General features: G+C 37.9%; 2 protein-coding genes across 6 annotated transcripts in view; one reads left to right on the top strand and one right to left on the bottom strand.

Moving 5' to 3' along the window:
• The first annotated feature begins 10,845 nt into the window (after nucleotides 1-10,845).
• LOC135597283 (alpha-xylosidase 1-like) lies at nucleotides 10,846-14,175 on the top strand. The gene is made up of 3 exons (XM_065090036.1): nucleotides 10,846-11,312; nucleotides 11,389-12,044; nucleotides 12,178-14,175. The coding sequence occupies exons 1-3, from the start codon at nucleotides 10,903-10,905 to the stop codon at nucleotides 14,049-14,051; spliced, it is 2,940 nt and encodes a 979-aa protein (XP_064946108.1). The 5' UTR covers nucleotides 10,846-10,902; the 3' UTR covers nucleotides 14,052-14,175.
• Nucleotides 14,176-15,293: 1,118 nt separating this feature from the next.
• LOC135597282 (ATP synthase subunit beta, mitochondrial-like) overlaps nucleotides 15,294-24,560 on the bottom strand; it is a 34,605-nt gene continuing 25,338 nt past the window's right edge. For all 5 annotated transcript variants that reach the window (XM_065090035.1, XM_065090030.1, XM_065090029.1 and 2 more), the window contains one exon: nucleotides 15,294-15,527. Coding sequence is in view for 3 of the 5 variants with exons in the window: in XM_065090030.1 (XP_064946102.1) it covers nucleotides 15,488-15,527 (40 nt within the window). In the remaining 2 variants the exon portion in view is untranslated. The remainder of the gene's footprint in view (nucleotides 15,528-24,560) is intronic.

Below are 24,560 nucleotides of genomic sequence, written 5' to 3'. Positions count from 1 at the left end.
TAATGAATTGATATGTCATTATTTCATATTATATTATTGATATTTATATATATTTCTTAAATATTAAATATTATTTTTATAATTTTTTAAATGTTCTTACTAGCATGAGTGATTATTAATATGTTTTTATCCTATATTTATTTATAATAGATTTGAGCCTTGGGTAGTGGAGATCTTTTCATCACTTATGACGCTATAGATAACCCAATTAGTTTTTAAGATTTAGATTTTAGGTTAACAGTAAAACTGAAGCATGATTTCAAGAGATTGATGTTATTTTACTTAGCTAAATATGCTTTATTTTTAGATAAGAAAATGATTAGTTAAAAAATGTTACTCGACGAGAGTCGTACTAAAGTTGAAATCATGAATCTAAATTAGTTAATTTATGAAAAAATATATTTGAGATTAATTATTATTTTATAATATTTTAAAAATATTATTAGAATATAATTTAATAAGAGGGGTCAAACTATGATATGAATTAAATTGATTAGTTAGACTAACCCATGTGGCTAGGTACGACTCATCCCATGTGCCCAATTATAACATAGTCCATATAACCAAGTATCATTCTCATGTGATTAGACATAATCTAACCCATGTAGCCAGGCATAATACAGCTTATGTAGCTAGATATGACATAATTTATATGGCCAAGCATGATCTAAGAAAATTCTAGACCAATTTTATCGATTCAGGCCTACTTGACATAATTAAAATCAATCAAATCTAAATTAGACTAGTCTGGGATGATTTCAAACTAGTTTTATAAGGATTTAAAATTGGTTTTGTTAGATTTTTATTGAATTGAGTTTTATTCAAGTTAATTATAGAAGATTCACGTTGCATGTCTTTATAATTTGATAAACTAAAAGGTTTATTTAAATTATATTTATAAATGATTAGTGTTTTTTTATTAAATTGATAATATTGATGTAATTGTCATTATATAGTATATGTGGCTATGTTGAGTAGTTCATATTATAAGTACAACTTGTAAAAAGAGATATAGGTCTATCATAATGCAAAGCCACCTATGAACATAGTCTAATAGGTCATATATCAAACATAGTCCCTTATAGTATTTTATTATACTACTTGGATGCACGCATGAATGAATGAAATTATTTAAACGAATAAACGTAGTTGACTATATATCCCTACCAAGGGCAAGTAACTTGATTTCTTTCGGGGATTAGTAGGTCATCATATATAATAGTTAGACATATCCTCCATTTGTTGTTGGGAAGAACATGTCCCAACTTGGGCGAATGAGTGGTACCACTTCATCCATTGTTGGGAGTGCGATATTAGTTCTATCCATACGCTGTTGGAAGAAATCTATCTTGTAGAGTATGTCACTCTATCCACTATTAGAAGAGTGCATAATCAAATGTGATGTATGTCTTTGTTATCTGATTGTTATGTATGTTATCGAGATGTATTGTATACGACTAATGTATGATTTTGTTTACCGGATAAGAATTATTATTGTTATTATGATACATGAGTTTTGTAATGAATTGATATGTCATTATTTCATATTATATTATTGATATTTATATATATTTCTTAAATATTAAATATTATTTTTATAATTTTTTAAATGTTCTTACTAGCATGAGTGATTATTAATATGTTTTTATCCTATATTTATTTATAATAGATTTGAGCCTTGGGTAGTGGAGATCTTTTCATCACTTATGACGCTATAGATAACCCAATTAGTTTTTAAGATTTAGATTTTAGGTTAACAGTAAAACTGAAGCATGATTTCAAGAGATTGATGTCATTTTACTTAGCTAAATATGCTTTATTTTTAGATAAGAAAATGATTAGTTAAAAAATGTTACTCGACGAGAGTCGTACTAAAGTTGAAATCATGAATCTAAATTAGTTAATTTATGAAAAAATATATTTGAGATTAATTATTATTTTATAATATTTTAAAAATATTATTAGAATATAATTTAATAAGAGGGGTCAAACTATGATATGAATTAAATTGATTAGTTAGACTAACCCATGTGGCTAGGTACGACTCATCCCATGTGCCCAATTATAACATAGTCCATATAACCAAGTATCATTCTCATGTGATTAGACATAATCTAACCCATGTAGCCAGGCATAATACAGCTTATGTAGCTAGATATGACATAATTTATATGGCCAAGCATGATCTAAGAAAATTCTAGACCAATTTTATCGATTCAGGCCTACTTGACATAATTAAAATCAATCAAATCTAAATTAGACTAGTCTGGGATGATTTCAAACTAGTTTTATAAGGATTTAAAATTGGTTTTGTTAGATTTTTATTGAATTGAGTTTTATTCAAGTTAATTATAGAAGATTCACGTTGCATGTCTTTATAATTTGATAAACTAAAAGGTTTATTTAAATTATATTTATAAATGATTAGTGTTTTTTTATTAAATTGATAATATTGATGTAATTGTCATTATATAGTATATGTGGCTATGTTGAGTAGTTCATATTATAAGTACAACTTGTAAAAAGAGATATAGGTCTATCATAATGCAAAGCCACCTATGAACATAGTCTAATAGGTCATATATCAAACATAGTCCCTTATAGTATTTTATTATACTACTTGGATGCACGCATGAATGAATGAAATTATTTAAACGAATAAACGTAGTTGACTATATATCCCTACCAAGGGCAAGTAACTTGATTTCTTTCGGGGATTAGTAGGTCATCATATATAATAGTTAGACATATCCTCCATTTGTTGTTGGGAAGAACATGTCCCAACTTGGGCGAATGAGTGGTACCACTTCATCCATTGTTGGGAGTGCGATATTAGTTCTATCCATACGCTGTTGGAAGAAATCTATCTTGTAGAGTATGTCACTCTATCCACTATTAGAAGAGTGCATAATCAAATGTGATGTATGTCTTTGTTATCTGATTGTTATGTATGTTATCGAGATGTATTGTATACGACTAATGTATGATTTTGTTTACCGGATAAGAATTATTATTGTTATTATGATACATGAGTTTTGTAATGAATTGATATGTCATTATTTCATATTATATTATTGATATTTATATATATTTCTTAAATATTAAATATTATTTTTATAATTTTTTAAATGTTCTTACTAGCATGAGTGATTATTAATATGTTTTTATCCTATATTTATTTATAATAGATTTGAGCCTTGGGTAGTGGAGATCTTTTCATCACTTATGACGCTATAGATAACCCAATTAGTTTTTAAGATTTAGATTTTAGGTTAACAGTAAAACTGAAGCATGATTTCAAGAGATTGATGTCATTTTACTTAGCTAAATATGCTTTATTTTTAGATAAGAAAATGATTAGTTAAAAAATGTTACTCGACGAGAGTCGTACTAAAGTTGAAATCATGAATCTAAATTAGTTAATTTATGAAAAAATATATTTGAGATTAATTATTATTTTATAATATTTTAAAAATATTATTAGAATATAATTTAATAAGAGGGGTCAAACTATGATATGAATTAAATTGATTAGTTAGACTAACCCATGTGGCTAGGTACGACTCATCCCATGTGCCCAATTATAACATAGTCCATATAACCAAGTATCATTCTCATGTGATTAGACATAATCTAACCCATGTAGCCAGGCATAATACAGCTTATGTAGCTAGATATGACATAATTTATATGGCCAAGCATGATCTAGCTCATGTGACTAAGCATTGTCTAACTCATGTGTCTAGGCACGACCTAACATATTTGGTTACACATAGCCTAACCCATGTGATTAGATATAATCTAACTCATGTAGCTAGGTATGACCTAGCCCATGTAGCCAAGTATGACATGACCTATATGGCTTAGTATGACTTAGCTTATATGACTAAGTATTATTTAACTCATGTGTCCAAGCATACCTAACACATTTGGTCACGCATGGCTCAACCCATGTGGCTAGGCATGACCCAACCCATTTATATTTATTATTATTTTCAAAGAAACCTATTACTTTGCAATAGACTTGAGATAGGGTGTAAAAGATTTTTTCGTCAATTATGGCCCTATTAAAAAGATATGATTCTTTAAAAAAAAATAGTGTTGTAAATATAAGGATTTGAATTGAAAGATAACAATTTTTTCATAAATTATGAATAATAAAATAATAATTTATTTGTTTATAAATATATGATATGATAGATTTGATGATCTTGAAGAGTAAATCTGAAAAAATATTTTGTTTTTCAAATTATAATGAAATGAATCATGTCATAAATCATCAGATAAGATTAAATCCAAGACTAGTTAATGGCCTTGGATCTCACACCAATACTAGTACTAGAAAACTTTGAGAACTTGTAAGTCACTACTACTTCCACATCTCAGGAACCAAAGTGAATAAGCATCAAAAGAAACTCAACTAAACCCCCTCAACTAACAGAAATGTGTATGTTAGGGGAAAATATTGTTAATATACTTGATAGCACGATATGGTTCTTTTCTATATGTATAGAGGTGTCTGAGGTGAAAAGCATCTTCTTTCGAGATACCCTTGGACTCTAGAAAATATTCCCGTGGATATTCCACAAGGGAGGTAGCTTGTAACTGACCCGAGCTACCCCCTCGACTCTAAAATATATTCCTTAAATATTTCGTAGGGAAGCTAGATAGTAATCAACCCAAGCTATCTCTTGAACTCTTATTTATATGGGCAAGTGAGTGTTAGGTTGTCCGAGTCTTTTTCTCTTGTGAGCCTTACGTGGTATTTGCATAGTGGATGATGAATGACTAATTGTATATTCTTTAGTATATAATTCTCTTAAACTAAGTATAACATAGATTTTGGGTTGATATAGTAGTGCAACTGAAGAATGATTTTAGATGATTAAGGTTATTTTATTGAGCCAAATATCTTTTATTTATAGATATAAAAATAATTAATTAAAAATATTACTAAAAGGAAGTCTAATCAAATTTAGAATCATTAATCCAATTAATTAATTGATAAAAAAGAATGGATTTGAGATTAATTATAATTTTTCTAATATTGTAAAGCACTTCTAGAAATATAAGTATATAATTTAATAAAAAGAGTTAAATTGAGGTATGACATAAGTTAAATTGATTGGTCAGACCAACCTATGTGGCTAGGTATAGCCTAGCTTATATTGCTAGGTATAGCTTAACCCATATAGCCAAGTATGAGTCAACACATGTGATTAGGTATAACATAGCTCATGTGATCAGGTATGACCCAACCCTTGTAATTAAGCATGACCAAACTCATATGCTAGATACGACGTAACCCATGTGACCAAGCATAATTATCTCATATGACTAAGTATGATCTAACTTATGTGACCAAACACAATCCAACCCATATTGTCAAATATGGTCTAACCCAAGAGTCAAGCATGTCTTAGTTCAATAGTAAGGTTTAACCCAACTCATGACTGAGGCTTTGCCCAACTCGTGAAATTAGGTTTGCCCAACAATGCGATTGACATTAGACACAATATCGCCCCATTATCTAGCCTATTATATCTCAACCCAACCTATTACCTAGGACTGGCTTGTGCTATGTACTTAACCCGTCCATGGCTTAGATAGGTCAACTCAGACTAGTTTAATTCTACGTGACATAGTCTAATTTTTTCTTCCTTTATTGGTTTGAGTTTATTAGTTGACTAAATCAGATAGGTTTAATTGGTTTAAACCGGTTCAAAAAGATTCCAAACCAACTTGATCGATTCAAGCCTACTTGACTTAATTAAAATAATCAAATCCAAATTAGGATTTAAGGTTAGTTTCATTTGATGTTAATTGGATTGAGTTTCATTCAAGTAAATTGGACTATTTCAGTAGCAATTTTGGTTGATTGATTAAGGAATATTGAGATTAGTGATTTTTTCTCATTTTTTATATTAAATTGATGATATTGATGTGATTGTTATAATTAACAATGTAATTCTTTGAATTCAAAGATAAAAAAATCTTTTATAAATTATGAATAATGAATGATGATTTTTATAAATATGGGATGTGATAATTTAATAGTATTTGAGCAATAATTTTGAAGACTTGTTGAAATATGTAATTCTATAATTAGAATATTAGATGGCTCAATTGGTTTTTAGATTTAAATTTTGGGTTGACACAATAGTACAACTGAAACATGATTTTAAGAGATTAAGATTATTTTGTTAAGCTGAATATGATTTATTTTTTGATAAAAAATGATTAAGTAAAAGATTTTACACAAGGAGAGTCTAATTAAATGACTTGAACTGATATTACTAAGTAAAAAGATAAAATTTTATTATATTTTCTCAAAATTATAATAAGTGTTGTAATGTTTTATTCTAGAAACTCTTGTAAAGTTTTATGTTTTGAATATAATTTTGTGATGACACTTTGATCTATTTTTGAAAAGTAGCTAAGAGTTAATTTGATGGGAGAATGCATTGTTTTCTTTTTGAGATATATTTATCAATTGACTTAGTTATTCATGAGAATACATATATTAGATTTATATCTAATATTTTTTTAAAAGAATAGTTTGATAATTTGATTAGAAATATTATATGATGCTTATGATTACTATGAAATATTTAGAATTTTATTTTACAAAAAAAAATATTTCATGAGTCTTATAGTTTTTTTTTTCAACCATAGTTTATTCATATTTAGGACCTAGAATCCTTTATATAATTTTGTTATAAATAATAGGTAGATTATACGTAAATAAAGTTTGACATAATTTCCATTATAGTTTGACATATTAATTTCTGAATTTTGTTGACATCTGCTCTCGAATATTATTCTTGTCTATAATTATGAATATGATAAGTTTAATAAAAAAATATAAGAACGTATTTGCTATTTATTGTGTGGTCTCTTTTTGATCGATAATTAATTTTCTTCCTCACTTATGTCTTATATTATTATGAATCCTTATGGTTAGCCTGTATAGTTTTACTAATCGAAGATAATAATATGTATCAATTGTTTTCTGAGATATAAAAGTTTTGATAAATTTTAAGAATACAAATTTTGTAGGGTGTTTTATAAATATATAAATTGAAAGTATTTACATTGTGATTTATATCAAATATTACTCTTAAAAGTGAGATTAGATTTGACACGTGTTAGGATTCTTTGTATAAATAAAGTTATTTCTTAACATTAATAATATATATGATTTTGCAGTTGAATAAATTTGATCATATGTTGATATTGAAATTTAATTAAATGTGTAACTGGTTGGAATGGAGTTTTGCTTTAATAAGTGTCAAATCAATTATTAAATATTATTTATATAATACAAACCTCAGATCTAACAATGATTAATATAATGTTAATTATTTAATGTAGATAATATATAAGTCATTTAAAATTATAAAAAAATATATGTTGAATAGTTAAATAAATTTTCATCCTTTCACATATAGCCTCAACTTTTATTTTATGTCAACAACAAATTAATTTTTAAAATTTAAAAATTCTAATGATTTATTGGATGTGTAATTTGATATGCTTGTTAATTGTCACTTTACATTGGTGATCAAAAACCAAATTTATTGAATGAGTTTTTTCAATTTTTATATTTTTTTGTTCCAAAAATAAATAAAAACAAAACACATCTTTTGACTTAAAGTTTTCAAGTGGCACATTTGTATCTAAATATTTTTAAGTTGATTTAGAATTATCTTTTGACTTAGTATTTTAAGTGTGAACTATGTTGAATTGATATTATTTTTCATATTAAATTTAGGAATCAAATTTCTATTAAGTAGGAAGGAATGTAATCATTGATGATTTTTTTTCCCTTAACATAAATCAAATTGTCATAAATAATATGCTGCTTTATTTAAATTATTAAGTTCCTTGTTTGTATAGTATGGTTAAGAAAATAATTAAAATTATTTTTTTAATCATGTGAACAAATCAATAATTTTGTCAATTAATTAAATTATTTTTTAATGATTGATGTAATTTTTAGAAAGTTAATAATTCAAATTTTATTTTTGTATATGAACCGTAAGAAATAAATATTATAATTCTATCTTTGTATGTGAAAGTAAAATAAAAATAAAATAAAATAAAAATTATATTATTACTTATATTTTGGCAAGAACTCATTTCTCCTATATAAAGGGGCACCCCCTCTCTTATTCCTCATCGAGTCTATTTGTGAGAGGATCTAGAAGAGGTAAGATCCTTTATTTTTTTTTACTTATTTTTATTTATATTTTAAAATCTTTGATATTAGAACTATTATAATTTGTATGATGCATAATAATATTTTAATTTCAAGTTGTTAATTTGGTTGCAAAATTTATTGTTTTCTTTTTGAGATATATTTATCAATTGACTTAGTTATTCATGAAAATACATGTCTTAGATTTATACCTAATATTTTTATTTTTTAAAAAATAATTTGATAAGTTGACTAGAAATATTAGATGATGCTTATGTTTACTATAAAATATTTAGATTTTTATTTTATTAAAAATTTAAGTTTATTTTATGAGTCTTATAGCTTTTTTTTTTTACCATAGTTTATTGTTTGCGACCTAGAATTCTTTCATATAATCTTATTTTAAATTTTAGGTAGATTATATGAAGTTTGACATAATTTCTATTACAATTTGACATACTAATTTATGAATTTTGTTACCCTCTCGAATATTATTCTTATCTATATTTATGAACAAGATAAATTCAATAAGAAATTATAAGAACATATTTGCTATTTATTTTGTGGTTCCTTTATGGTCAATGATTAATTTGTTCTTCACTTTTGCCTTACATTATTATGAATCATTGTGGTTAATATGTCTAGTTTTACTAACCGAAGATAATGCATATGAAACTTATGTTTTATAAACTGTTTAAGCATGATAAAAAAATAGTATTTAGTATTTATGTGTGTCTTGAAAGCATATATTGAATATTATATATATATATATATATATATATATATATATATATATATATATATATATATATATATATATATATATATATATTTATGGTAACTTTTGTTAGCATGTGAGTCACAATGTTTGTTTACGGAAGTGTGATTTGCTCATATGATCATTTCGAAAAATTTTAAATATCAAGAATAGCTCATTTGTAATTATGGATCGAATGATGATTAAAGAATCTTGAGATTATTTCATATATAAATTATTTAGATTTGAATACACTATAAATTCTTGAAGAATGATTGAAATGTCGTATAAGTTGATTGACTACGGATGGATGGATTGATTATGGATTAAATAATATAATAATTATTTTATAAAATTTATTTATTTTGATTCTGATCTTTCATTTCTATAGAATTAATGAGTTTGGAGGCGTTTAAGTAAGCTTCAACAAATTGCTAGATAGGAATTAACGAGCCCATTCCATCCAACCTGCCCGACCACCCATGGCCTACATATCATGTGGGCCTAATAAAAGCCCCCATCCCATCCCTCCGGGGACCAACTCACTCACTCGTTCGCAGCTTCCTGTGCCTTTTTTATCTCATCTTTCTCCTCGAGTCCCATTGCCGAATGGTCCTATCGCCCTCCAACTTTAATCGACACGGACATCCCGACAACGGCACGCTCGATCACGCCGACAACCTCCTCGATGTTCTTCATCGATCACACCATCACCTCACGAGGAAGAAGAGAGAAAAATATCTCAGATCTGTTTACCTTGTGTTCGGTACAAGAGTATCTGGATCTATGGTATATCAAGTACGATCGACACAGGGTGTCGTCGTCTTCCTCCAGTGGCCCGTTACTTCCCGAGACCACGCCTACATTTGATGGCTCACATGGAGACTGTCGTCTGTGGACAAACGCAGCCATCACTCGGGCATCTTCACATGAGCCGAAGAGCACCATCGTCTGCTCCTGGGCATGGCCTGCATTTGATCGTATGAACTCCGTCGCTATTCGTGACGTCTCTCTATCGGCAACCAGGAGTTTTTCTTGCCAAGACCATCGATCATGGTAGAGTCTGCATTCAGAGATTAATCTCTCAGGATAAATAAATTTCCAGTGCTTGCTATACCTCGTGTTCATGGGCCATTTAGATGGTACAAGGACGACACAGCTCATGAATCTGGGGCCATCGTCTGTCTTCCAAAGATGCGCGGTTTCGGTCTCGCCATTGTCCCACGAACGCCAAAGCAATCATGCTGAAGCACTCGACTCGGAGCCTCCTCTTCTTGGGAAGGGGAGGGTTCTCTGGAGGATGCTAATTGCTCAGCAACCTGAGCGTCTTGTCACCTTCCCAGCTTGGGTGGGCCACATGGACTCATCCTACGTGGATCATAAAACTAGCTTTGATCGAAGGAAAGGATAATATCTCAATTTCCAAAGATCCAACCCCCGTGGATTGACTGGCTCTCTTATTTTTCTCTCTCTCTGTTAGCCGCTCGTGGAGTGGGTTAATTATAGATTTATATTATCTAATTAGTTATCTTTAATATCTTTATTTTTATTTTTTTTTTAAAATAAAATATTTAATTTTATTTCTTTTCGATTTTATTGATTAAAATATTATACATACTTAATAATAAATCAAAATAAGATAGAATTAATGATAAAACAAAATAATATGGTAAATCATATTTTCATTATTAGAATAGAGAAACAGAACTAAATATTTTACTTTTATAAATATAAAAATCTTAATATAATTTTTTAAATTATAAAAATTAAAATATTAAAGATATTTAATTACTGTAAAGCCCTCTCTCTCAGTGGAGCCCAGAATCGACTGGGTCACAGAGAAGGATATGGAGCCCAAAAGCTCACGCTCTCTCTCTCTGTCTCTCTCTCTCTCTCTCTGAGTGGGTCACAGAGAACAGACACCCTCACTTGGAGAGACTGTCACATGCCTCTGGTGATGGTTGATACTGGAAGGCTGAAATCTCACTGTATCTCTCTTCCCCTCTTCAGCTACTCTTTTATCGCCCCCTGCTCGTCGTACAACAACTATGAGGCGCTGCTCCTGAGCTCCTGCGGGCTGTGTGCTGTGTGCTCACTTCACACCCTTCCCCATTCACCGTCGCTTGGAAGGATGCCCTCCTCCTCCACTTCTCCTCTGCATCTTGCCCTGTGCTGCGTCACTCTCCTTTCTCTTCACTTTTGTGCTGCAGTCCCTACGACAAAGGTTGGTTTTGGCTACCGCTTGGTGTCGATCGAGGAGAACAGGAATGGAGGTGGGCTGATAGGTCATCTCCAACTGAAGCGGAGCACCTCTGCTTATGGCCCTGATATCCCTCATCTCAGACTCTTCGTGAAGTAAGAACACATGTTCTTTCTCTCTGTGCGTGTATATGTGTGTATGTTTTAGCTCATCATGGTTGATCATCTCTAGGCATGAAACCAAGGATCGACTGAGGGTCCACATAACTGATGCAGAGGAAGGAAGATGGGAAGTCCCCTACAACCTGCTCCCAAGAGAACAGCCCCCGCCATTGGGGAGCAAAGCCTCCACAACTCCCTTCACGGCGTCGGAATACGCAGGAGATGAGCTCATCTTCAGCTACACGTCCGATCCATTCACGTTTGTGGTGAAGAGGAAGGCCAATGGGCAGACGCTGTTCGATTCGAGTTGTGGCACCATAGTCTTCAAGGATCAATACCTCGAGATCTCCACTCACCTGCCCAAGACTGCTTCCCTGTATGGGCTTGGCGAGAACACGCAACCTGGTGGGATACGTTTGCGCCCGAACGATCCCTACACCCTTTACACGACCGATCTCTCGGCTATCAATCTAAATTCTGATCTCTACGGGTCTCACCCTGTATACATGGACTTGAGGAACGAGGGAGGCGAGGCCGCTGCTCATGCTGTGCTGTTGCTCAACAGCAATGGCATGGATGTGCTGTACACAGGGACGGAGCTCACATACAAGGTCATCGGAGGAGTGCTCGACTTTTACTTCTTTGCCGGGCCTTCGCCGCTGGCGGTGGTGGATCAGTACACTGCTCTCATCGGTCGCCCTGCTCCCATGCCGTACTGGGCGCTAGGTAGATCATCCAACTGTTATCATTCCTCTGTTCTGGAGTTTGTTGACCCTATTTAGTTGCTTCAACTCACGTCGCACAAAGAACTTGATTTGTGTCCTCCCTCTATTCTGCTTACTACTCATTGTTTTGACAGGATTCCACCAATGCAGATGGGGCTACAAAAACCTCTCGGTGGTGGAAGGGGTGGTGGAGGGCTACAAGAAAGCTCGGATACCTCTTGATGTGATCTGGAACGATGACGATCACATGGATGCAGCCAAGGACTTCACTCTCGACCCTGTCAACTACCCGCGGCCGAAGCTGCTCGACTTCCTCAGCAGAATCCATTCGCAAGGCATGAAGTACATCGTGCTCATCGATCCCGGAATAGCCGTTAACTCCAGCTACGGTGTCTACCAGAGGGGAATGGCCAAGGACGTCTTCATCAAGTACGAGGGCAAGCCTTACCTGGCTCAGGTGTGGCCTGGGCCTGTCTACTTCCCGGACTACCTCAACCCCAACGGGGTCGCGTGGTGGGTCGATGAGATTGCCAGGTTCCACGAACTGGTACCCGTCGATGGCCTCTGGATCGACATGAACGAGCCTTCAAACTTCTGTACAGGGAAGTGCGAGCTCCCAGCCAACCATTCGTGCCCGGTGCCGGGTTCCAAAACACCATGGATTTGTTGTCTGGATTGCAAGAACATCACCAACACCAGATGGGACGACCCGCCCTACAAGATCAACGCATCAGGATCGCAGGCTCCGTTGGGTTCCAAGACGATAGCCACGAGCGCGACGCATTACGGTGGAATCCTGGAGTACAATGCACACAGCTTGTATGGCTTCTCCCAGGCCATTGCTACTCACGAGGCCCTCCAGGGACTCCAGGGGAAGCGTCCCTTCATTCTCTCCCGCTCCACTTTTGTGGGATCGGGAGCGTATGCTGCGCATTGGACGGGCGACAACCAGGGCAACTGGGTCAACCTCCGCTACTCGATATCCACCGTGCTGAACTTTGGGCTCTTCGGCATGCCCATGGTCGGCTCCGACATCTGCGGCTTCTACCCAGCACCCACGGAGGAGCTCTGCAACCGCTGGATCCAGCTCGGTGCGTTCTATCCCTTCTCAAGAGACCACGCCAACTTCGCTTCGCCGAGACAAGAGCTTTACGTGTGGGACTCGGTCGCCAAATCTGCAAGAAATGCTTTGGGCATGCGGTACAAGCTGCTCCCCTATCTGTATACGTTGAACTACGAAGCTCACACCAGTGGCGCGCCAATGGCGAGGCCTGTATTCTTCTCGTTCCCCAACTTCACAGCAAGCTACGGCCTCAGCACTCAGTTCTTGCTAGGGAGCAGCGTCATGGTGTCGCCGGTCCTGAACGAGGCCAAGTCGAAAGTGAAAGCGATGTTCCCCCCTGGCACCTGGTATAACCTGTTCGACATGACCAAGGCCGTCATTTCCAAGGACGAGCGCTACATAACTCTCGATGCACCGCTGAACGAGATCAACGTGCATGTGTACCAGAACACCATCCTCCCGATGCAGAGAGGAGGGATGATCTCCAAGGAGGCGAGAGCGACACCGTTTACGCTTATCGTGTCCTTCCCCTTCGGAGCCGCCGAAGGAGATGCCAGAGGGAGCGTGTACGTGGACGACGACGAGCGCCCGGAGATGAAGCTCGTGGACGGGGAGGCTTCCTACATCGAGTTCTATGCCAGCCTTCGTGAGAAGACGACGGTCACGGTGTGGTCTCAAGTGGAGTTGGGGAGGTTCAGTCTGCAGAAGGGTTTGCTGATCGAGAAGGTGCGCGTGCTGGGGCTGCAGGGAAGCGGACAGGCGCTGGTGATCGAGGTGGATGGCGAACCCTCGGCGGATGCTTACTTTGCCGAGACTTCTCCGATGCATCAAGAGAAGGTGGAGGGAGGGAACAGCAGGAGTAGCACGGTGGTGGAGGTTGCAGGACTGTCGTTGCCTCTGGGGAAGAAGTTCTCCATGACTTGGAAGATGGGGATCAATGAATGATTCAGTCTCCTACTGCTTTGCCTTGTTTCTTCTTTTCCCTGTGATCACCTGGATAGCCAAACCAAATCTTGCTTTGCTCCTGAGGGATATAAATCCAGATTTGATGAAAGAAGGATTGTTTTCACTTATTTGAAATCATTTTGCTGTTGCCCAACACCAAGTAGATGATGATCAATTTGAATGCAATATTTGCTGACGAATGACACACAGATTTAGAGAGCTGCAAATAAGACAGCAGCTTCGTTCCACTTAAGTATTTTTATCTCAGTAACACAAGATGCATGCATATTATCGTTCGAAGAAGTCAGCGAAGATGCAGAAAAGCGTTGGTGTTTTGATGGGGTTCAATCTCGATTGCTGGTACAATAATTTTAAGTAATACTAATCCATTTTTGTCGGGATTAGTATTTTATTAAGTAATAAAAATAATTTTACGAAGGACCATGCTGGTACAATAATTTTAAGTAATACTAATTATTTTATTAAGTCAAATTATTTGTTCGTATGAACACCAACGCTTCGTATGCCTGGTTACGCCATGTTTAAACCAAAGTGAAAAGCTGTGCCAAAAACTATTTTTTACTTTATGGTAAAAAAAAATGGATTAGTATTAAGCCCGACAAAAAGTAATTCTAACCTTGACGACAAAAACTATTTTATGAAGATGCCTTGCATGGTCCTACGGGTCTTCCTGCCCTTTTAACACCCTACGTCTTTTGATCGAATTACTTTATGGTATCAGAGCAAGGTTCTCCAAATCTTTGTTCATAATAGTTCTTTCCTGTAAAAGAGAGGGGACTAGTTTACATAAACTGTAAGTTCCTTCCTATTCTAAGACATTGAAACTAGTGGCACAGAGGCTGGACCTAATAAGCCCACTGGACTTGAAGTCTTAATTAACCTTGAGGAAGTACTTATCTGATCTAAAAGTAAGTCGATCAAAAGACGTAAGGTGTTAAAAGGGCAAGGAGACCCGTAGGAACACTGACAAGGTGTCACGCCCCTCAAAATATCCATGATTTTTAAAATTTTCGTCACAGACCAATCCAGGATCCAAACTACCGTTTGAGGACACTGAAAACATTCTATTCATATTCACATCCATAAAACCTGTGCAGTTTATAATCATATATCACATCACTCGATAATTCACATTTATGGCAACCCAAGCCAACTTGACAAACATGAACAACATTTATAAATCCACAAGCTAAATAAATTATACAATCAGAACTCCAACTATTCACCACAAGTTCATATCGTCATAAATTAGACTTAACATTCCGAAATTCCAAATAAGAGAGATCTTCTAACACTTTTACACAGTATATCCATTTCGATCATCAGAACAGTTCATTACATACAAAATATGCTTATACAACAATAGCATAACAACCAACAGGACTTGCCCATAATTCTGAATAGCTATCCACTGCCTAAGCCCAAATCAAACATCTCGAAGAGTGACAAGCTGACCTGAAAGGTTTATATAACAACGGAGTGAGCCAAAAACGGCTCAGCAAGTGACAAAGCATATTCAGAACAAAAGGAACGGTTTGAAACGAGTAAGGTATCATAATGCAAGGCAGAATACCAGAATTCTCAAGGATACCATCTCAATAGATACCAAATCATACGTATCATGTCATTCATAACATATTTGATCCATAACGAATGGAGCATAGAGTAATTGGAACATATCAATGGCAGATAGGACATTTCAGAACAAATCAGCTCATAGCAAATGGAGCACAGAGTAATTTGGAGCATATCAATGGTAGATAGGACATTTCAGAACATATCAGTTCATAGCAAATGGAGCACAGAGTAATTGGAGCATATCAATGGCAAATAGGACATATAAGAACATATCAGTTCATAGCAAATGGAGCACAGCGTAATTGGAGCATATCAGAAGCAAAGGAAACATATCAAGCTTATCAATGGCATATAAAATGTTCCGAAGCATATCAACGGCATATGGAACATTTCGAAACAAAATCATCAGGGAATGAAGCCTTTCAGAGCATATCGGTACACATATCGTACAAGAGCTCAAACGTCGTCCTTGACGTTGCAATCATATCAATCTTATCCAGAGTATGAACAGAAACAAACTCACCAAAACTCTGGATGTCATATCAAACATATAGAGGGTGTAGTGGGATCTCAGTCAGAATGTGATTCATCCATTTCTGAATGACCACCTGACAAAAGTCTCCCACGTTTGGGAGCTCCATCCACCCACGTCTAGGTGAAGTCAAAGGGGGCCGGCAGAGCATCGCAGGCTCTAATCACATACCCACGTAGCGGGCAACAAGCGCAAACAGAATATCCCTCATAGCGGGACCCCACATAGCGGGCAAATAGCGCATACCCTTTACCATTTCTGGCAAAGGTCCAGACAATCCCACACACCAGAGTACAAAAGGGCAGTTTCAACAACAAGTAGCATATGTCAGAAGCACACGCGGAACAACGAAGCGTACATGTGCCTTTACGAGTCAATCCGAAGTAAGCAATAATATTTCACAAGCATATTCAGATTTGAAAGGAATTGAAAGCAAGGGCACATATGGAATCCAAGCAATCACATATAACTCAATTCAATAAGAAGATTTGATGAATTCAATGTCCAAAGGAATGAAACTGGAATAGGCACATATTGAAAGCAAATGCGGAACAATAGGATATACATGTGCCTATATGAGTCAATACGATATAGCATAAACGTTACACAACAGTTTTCAAGAATGCAATAACTTTAATGACAAGAACATACAAGAATTCAAAGCAGTAATATAAAGCTCAATTGAATAAGAAAGCTAAAGGATATCAATTTCCAAAGGAATGAAACCAGAATATGAGAAATCGACCAAAGCTCGATTTCTGGCAGAATACAGAAGGCACATTGAACAAATGATTCAAACTATCAAACGTGCTCCAATTTACTCAGAAATAATCATTGGATAATACTTTCAGATAAGACATGCTTCATATGAATTGAACTGTCCAACAGAGAGAGTTACAAATAATTTGGTAAGCAAGTGTCGTAGAACAAAATCTCTGTTGGCAGAATTCCTAATGTCAGATTCAACAGATAGCTGGACAGGTGTTTGGATTCCAAATCTTTCAATCCATATATCAAAGAAAGGTCTACGAGTCTATTTTCCAATGAAATCAGTTTTGAACAAATCAGAGTTTCCAACAAAGACTTATAGGCAGCTCGGTATCAAAAGGTCAGAATATCAGAAGTTGCACAGATTCGAATCGTTACGTCTAAACAGGAGATATATCAAATGCAAGGCTAGAACAATTCAAAGTTCCTCATATTCAAAGCAAATGTAGAGATAAAATTGCAGTGAGGAATGATCAGGATACTTGCAATAGGAAAGATTAGAACAATTACAGGCGGAACGATCGGGAAACTTGCAATAAGAAAAGTTAGAGCAATTATAGGAGGAACGATCAGGGAACTTGAAATAAGAAATATCAGAGCAATTATAGGAGAAACGATCAGGGAACTTGCAATAAGACATATCAGAGCAATTATAGGAGAAACGATCAGGGAACTTGCAATGAGACATATCAGAGCAATTATAGGAGAAACGATCAGGGAACTTGCAATGAGACATATCAGAGCAATTATAGGAGAAACGATCAGGGAACTTGCAATAAGACATATCAGAGCAATTATAGGAGAAACGATCAGGGAACTTGCAATGAGACATATCAGAGCAATTATAGGAGAAACGATCAGGGAACTTGCAATAAGACATATCAGAGCAATTATAGGAGAAACGATCAGGGAACTTGCAATAAGACATATCAGAGCAATTATAGGAGAAACGATCAGGGAACTTGCAATAAGACATATCAGAGCAATTATAGGAGAAACGATCAGGGAACTTGCCTTTCAAATATTTTGATCTGAATATCCAAGGAAGGTGCCAGTCCAATCTTTCTACTTTTCCTCCGTGTCCTCTCTCTGTTTCGTTTTGTGCTCCCGTTTTCTTCCTTTCTTCGTAACTACATCACGTGTCGAACATCGAGGCACAGTCACCTGCTCTCTCTTACTCTCATTCCTTCTTTTTCTTTCCCAAACGCAGCTGCCACAGCCGTCGCCGCTACCGCTGCCACAATCGCAACTACGGTCACAACCGCAGCCCCCTTCCACTGCACTATTTCCTTCTTCCCTTCTCTCGTTCCTACTCTTTCTCTTTCCCAAAAGCAGCTACTGCAGCTACTGCAGCCACCACCGCTGCCGCAGCTACCGCAGCCAACGTAGCAGCCGCAGCCGGAGTCGCAGCCACGGCCGCAGCCACCACACTCGCAGCCTCTTCTTCCTCCCCTGCTCTATTTCCTCCTCCTCTTCCAGCTGCAGCTGCCACTGCTGCCACCCCTTCTCCTCTTCCTCTCTTCTTCCTCTCCTTCCCTTTCTCTTCTTCTTCCTTTCCTTCTCTTCTTTCCCAGCCACAGCTGCAGCTGCCATCGCCGCAGCCGCAGCCCCTTCTCCTCTTCCTCTCTTCTTCCTCTCCTTCCCTTTCTCTTCTTCTTCCTTTCCTTTTTCTCTTCCTCTTTCCCTGCCACAGCTGCAGCTGCCACAACCGCAGCCGCAGCTACTTCTTTCCCTTCTCCTCTTTCTTCTTCTTCCTTTCTTCTTCTTCTCTCCCCGCTGCAACTGCTGCAGTCGCGGCCGCAGCCACGGCCGCAACCTCTCCCTCCTCCCCTGCTCATCTTCCTCTTCTTCTTCTCTTCCAGCTGCAGCTGCCATCGCCGCAGCTGCAGCCCCCTTCTTCTCCCCGACGAACAGCACCTCCTTTCCTCTGTTTCCTCCTGCAGGAAACAGAGGTGCCGCCTCTTCACCCGCTTCTACTTCTTCTCTTCTTCCTCACCATCTCTTCCTCTCCTTCTCTTCCAGCTGCAGCTGCCACCGCCGCAGCCGCAGCTCCTCCTTTCCCTTCTCTTCTTCCTCTCCTTCCTTTCTTCTTCTTCTCTTCTTCTCCTTCCTCCCCTTCTTCTCCCCGACGTCACACACACCCTCTCCTCTGTTTCCTCTGCAGGAAACAGAGGTATCACAACCTCTTCTCCTGCTTCCTCTTCCTCTTCTCTTCCTTCTTCTTCTTCTTCTCCTCTTCGAACGCCCCACCTCTCCTCTGTTTCCACCTGCAGGAAACAGAGGTGCTGCAGCCCTAGCTGCTGCCACCTCTCGCTCCTCTCCCTCTTCCCTCTCTTTTCCCTCTTCTTCTCTTTCTTTTCTTCTCCTCTTCCCTTTTCCTCCCCAACCCCACACACCTCCTCGCTGCAGCCTTGCCGCAGCTATCATCCTCTCTTCTTCTTCTACTTCTTCTTCTTCTTCTTCTCTTCTCTCTCTTCTTCCTCTCTTCTTCTCCCCACGCCCCACAGCTTCTCGCTGCAGCCCTCGCTGCAGCCACCTCCTCTTCTTCTTCTTCTTCATCTTCTTCTCTTCTCCCTCTTCTTCCTCTCTTCTTCCTCCTCTCTTCTTTTCCCTCTTCTTCTTCTTTTCTTCAACCACTCTCCTTCTTCTCCTCACGCCCCACCGCTCTCTCTGTTTCTGGAAAGAAACAGAGTGCGTGGGAAGCGGTGGGATAATATCAAATTTTCGATTTTTCCTTTTCTTTCTTTTTTCTTTTTGCAACTTAGCAGTTTAGTCCTTGTAATTTCTATATTTACATATAGGTCCCCAAATTTACATATAAATCCTTATTAATACATTTTTAAAAGTGGGGGATATTACACAAGGTGAGACGACTAAAATCTAGAAAGGATAAAGAAAACCAGGTTATGAAAGTCTAAAAGTATATGTCTGAAAAATGGGAAGAAGCCATACAGCAATGGTACACTAGTTCTCATACTTCAAAGCTTGACTACCTTGACATTGCGGAAACCCATAGTCCCACCAGAAAAGAGCTAGCCCATAATCTTGCGGTTATTTACGATAGAACCTGCCTGTCTAGTAGAGTCAATTTAAAAAACTTCAAGGCTATTATTGAGAAAAATCAGAGTATAGAAAGGGAAATCAAAGGACTCAAGCACTCCATAAAAACTCTCACTGCCTTACTCTCGGAAAATAGACCCCTCACGAAACAAGAAGTGCGAGATTTGGTTGCAGAAATTTCCAAGCAACCAAAACTTGTGGAAGAAGAGGCTCTCAGACTAACTCAAAGCTTAAATCAAAAGCAGCAGAGGGTTGAACAACTTCTATCAAGGATAGAAAAACAAATTTTTGGATGAACTATCTGTTCTCCAAAAACACCGAATCCTACAAAGAAGCCCTCAAGGCCACAGAACCTATTGATCCCCCATCTTTAGGATTTCTCAAAACAAACGATTACCCGGGGACCCTTAGCCACCAAGCAGCTATGATTAAACAGCACAACACACAAATCCAACTCCTCACACAGATCGCTGAGAATATAAAGGGGATACGAACAGAACTACAAACTATAAGGGAGCTTCAGCAAGCTAAGACAGAATCACCCCAGAGCATCCCAGAAGACTTGATAGCAAAGCTCTCCAATTTAAGCCTAGGTCCCTCAGAAAGACCTAAAGAGGCAAAAGGAAAAATTTTGGTGTTCAAAGATCCTATACAAATCCTGAAACAAGTCTAGAAATGACGACCAGGACTCAAGAAGTCTCCACATCTGCCCCCTTGATCGAAGATTAAATCCGAGATTATAGAAGAAATCAACGTAGGATCTTTAACGCTCGCTAGACAACATGACGTGCAGGACAAAGATTATTTGGAGGTTCAGTCTCCACCCAACATGTCCTAGAACAGCAGATAGACCCTCAGGCACAACTAAGGTTATTTATGCGCGAAAGATCTACTATAGCACCAGCTGAGGTGCTATACCACTCAAGAAGGGACGATGCCCATCACAGGGTATACGTTCATAGGTCTGAAGAGGCCATGCTGGTTACAAACAACCAGGAGGACAGATCCTTCATCATGGAGGAAAGTTACGAAAGGCTTCAGAGGAGTAGAATGCAGTATATCCACCTGGGAACACTCCAGGTACGGCTGCAAACACTGCATCGACAGGAAGAAGGGACACTAGCACTACTAGTGTTCAGGGACAACAGATGGATGGATGATCAGTCCATCATTGCCACCATGGAAGTAGACTTGACTCGAGGGAGCCAGCTGGTCTACGTAATCCCCGACATCATGATGACAATAGGGGACTTTTACCATAATATTCAACTCTCAATCCTCACTAGAGGATATGACACATGGTGGAATGGTGAAGCTAATTTGCTTGTCACCCGAGGAATGGTAGGGCGACTTTCAAATACCCCGAATGTTACCTTTGCGTACGAAGTATCAGGGGTGGTGGACTACCTCACCAGCCACGGTGTAAGGGCACTACCAAGGAGGAGGTACTCTACAACAGATATACAAGGACGAGACTGGGTCATTCAACCAACTCAAGTCTCAATACCAATGCAGCCATCAGAACCACGAAGCCGAAATTTATTAGATGGAAGGATATCTCTTAGCTTCGACAATTACAAAGCTGCATCTACATCAAGCCGGATCAACTACAATACCGCTGATGACGAGACGTTCAGCGACGAGGAAGAAATCCGGAGCCACACAATAACTGTCATAATACAAACATCGGGCAGCAAAGACAATGAGGCAGAAGGCTTGCGGAATAACCTGAATTTTTATTTTCAGGATATTGACGCTTCAGAAGGTGGTGGGGAGATGCCATATCCCCAAAAATTTCAAGAAGAAATTATAGCAGCAGGACTTGAGGAAAATTGGGAAGTGGAATACCCACAATTAGCCAAACTCTCCCAACAAGTATATGCTAGTCATAGGTGCCCGGCAAGCCAATCACGTGAGTGATGACACGTGTGACTTGATACAGAATCTTTTTGCTTATTATATTTCGGTGTATATCACTTTATAACTATTGCATAAATGCATACATATATTGTGATGTCCTTGGATTTGTGCAATGGGAATCGGATCGTGATGAGATCACGATAATTAGATCGATTCACCTTTAAACACATATCCTAAATAATCCCGGTCATAGGTTACTCGAGAGGGACATCGTGATAACTAGATAGACTGGTGTGCTGTATACCCGTCCATATGATGGATGCAGCTGGTCTCATAGCTGCTCGTGTAGGGACACTAGGGATACAGTACAGGTGCTCATTGGAGAATGAGTTCACTGATTGATCCGCTTACGGAATGCTAGATGGTTGATGATGCCTTATTGTCAGACAGCGATTCCGTAGTCCTAGTGGTGTATCTGGTCCTTAGACTTGAGACACCAAGGATGTCCTGTATGAGTGCTCCACTCTTTGATACCAGACTTATAGGTTTGATTGTCCCAGATCTAGTACAGTTGGTCATTGGAGTGGTAGTCGACCTTACGAGGGCTATTGAGTGTCGATAGAGGATCATCCACTCTCGGCGTCATGAGAGGAATATCCCATGTGTTCTTGCTCAGACAAATCCCTGGCCAGGGTCATTCGGGTTGAGAGAGAAAGAGTTCTCCGGGAGAATCCGATTAGAGCGAGACTCGAGTAGAAACCGTATGGGTCTGACAGCACCATGCTCGATATACGATCTCTGGGATATTAGATGGATGAGAGATTATAGGTACACGGTAACTAAGGACAGACAGGTCCAATGGATTGGATTCCACTGTATCGTTTGGGGACTACGGCATAGTGGCCTAGTACTTCCGTAGTCGATGAGTCAAGTGAATTATTATAGAGATAATAATTCACTGAGTTAGAAGGAGTTCTGACAGGTATGACTCACGGCCAGCTCGATATTGGGCCTAGAGGGTCACACACATATGGTAGGCATTGCGATGAGTAGAGGTTCGGATATGAGATATCCGACGGAGCCCTTGTCTTATTGGATGCAGATCCAATACCCACTAGGGGAGGACCCATTAGGGTTTGACAAGGGACCTCTATAAATAGGAGGGATTCAAAGCCTCATAGGCTAAAGCCTTTGCTTGCTTTTCCTATTCTCCTCTTCCTCTCCACCTCAGAGCAGGCCTGGAGTCTTGAGGAGCGTCGTCGCAACCCTGCTGTGTGGATCACCGCTAGAGAGGAGGACGCTTGACCTCCTTCACCCTCTCCTAAGGATCTGCAAGGAAACAGGGATATACGATCTCCCTAGGTAACACAACCTACTCTATACGCAGTTTTAAGTTTCGCGGATTTTGCGCACCAATCTTCGCACGACGACGAACATCTTTTTGGGAATCGGGGATTTTGTTTTCTTGTTCTTCCGCTGCGCATGTGATGTCGCCCCCAAGATTTCCCAACAGTATATTCCTCCTCTGTCGTATCAAACTACAAACCACCTACAGACTCTACTATGGGGCCAGCAAACTACCCCATCGCAATTAACATAGAGTCAACAATCCAGAAGCCTACCTTTGAAGGATACACTAGGCAAGCCAAATTCAAAACAAAGGATTTTTCTGAAGCATGGAACCTACCCTCAGCATTTCAACAGCAGGGAGCCATGTTCATTATCCCTACACAATTAGGGATGTTTGATGAAGTTTTTATGAGATGAGAGTCAATAACTAAGAATTTAGTCTCACTCCAAGGATTCACAGATTCCCAAGCAAAGAAGGAATTTATCGAAAATCTGCTCGATGAATCCGAAAAGCTAGCCTGGATCCAATGGAGGATGGCGTGCCCTGACGAATACCAACTTCTACTAGCAAACGCCGACGGAGCAGGAGGTACCCAAAATATCCTATCTCAATTAAGAACAATCTTCATACTTGAAGACCCATTTTAGGGATCAACCGGGATGCAAGAAGAGGCCTACAGAGACCTAGAGAGGCTTTCGTGCAACAACCTGAAACATATTATCCAATTCCTGAATGACTACATGAGGTTAGCCTAAAAAACGGGAAGGCTGTTCACAAGCCCCGAGCTATCTGAAAAACTATGGTCCAAGATGCCCGGAGAATTAGGAAAGAGAATAAAGGACGCCTTTGAATCCAAATACAGGGGCAATACGATCGAGGTAATCCCTAGGATCTTATTTTCTTACAAATATCTGGAAGCAGAATGCAAGGACGCCACATTCAAAAGGGCGCTCAAAGACCTGTCTTTCTGTAGTAAAATACCCATCCCATGGTATTATAACAAGCCCGAAAGGAAATACGGGGTTAGGAGATCCACAACATATAAAGGCAAGCCCCACTCATCACATGCAAGGATAGAAAAAAGAAAGCACATGGTAAGAAACAAAAGATGCAAGTGCTATTTGTGCGGTGAGAAAGGACATTTCGCCAGGGAATGCCCCAACGACCGCAAAAACATAAAGAGGGTTGCAATGTATGAACAATTAGACCTTCCAGAGGATTATGAAATCATCTCTGTCCAAGAAGGAGAAAACCAAAGTGACGTAATCTACTCAATTTCTGAGGGAGAAGACGTAGAGGAATTACAACATGGTATACACTCCTTCACCCATAAGATATT

The sequence above is a fragment of the Musa acuminata genome, chromosome BXJ1-11 (genome assembly GCF_036884655.1).
Source record: "Musa acuminata AAA Group cultivar baxijiao chromosome BXJ1-11, Cavendish_Baxijiao_AAA, whole genome shotgun sequence".
Taxonomy (NCBI): Eukaryota; Viridiplantae; Streptophyta; class Magnoliopsida; order Zingiberales; family Musaceae; genus Musa; species Musa acuminata.
Note: the sequence above shows the minus strand (reverse complement) of the source record. Positions and strands in the feature narration are given on the sequence as shown.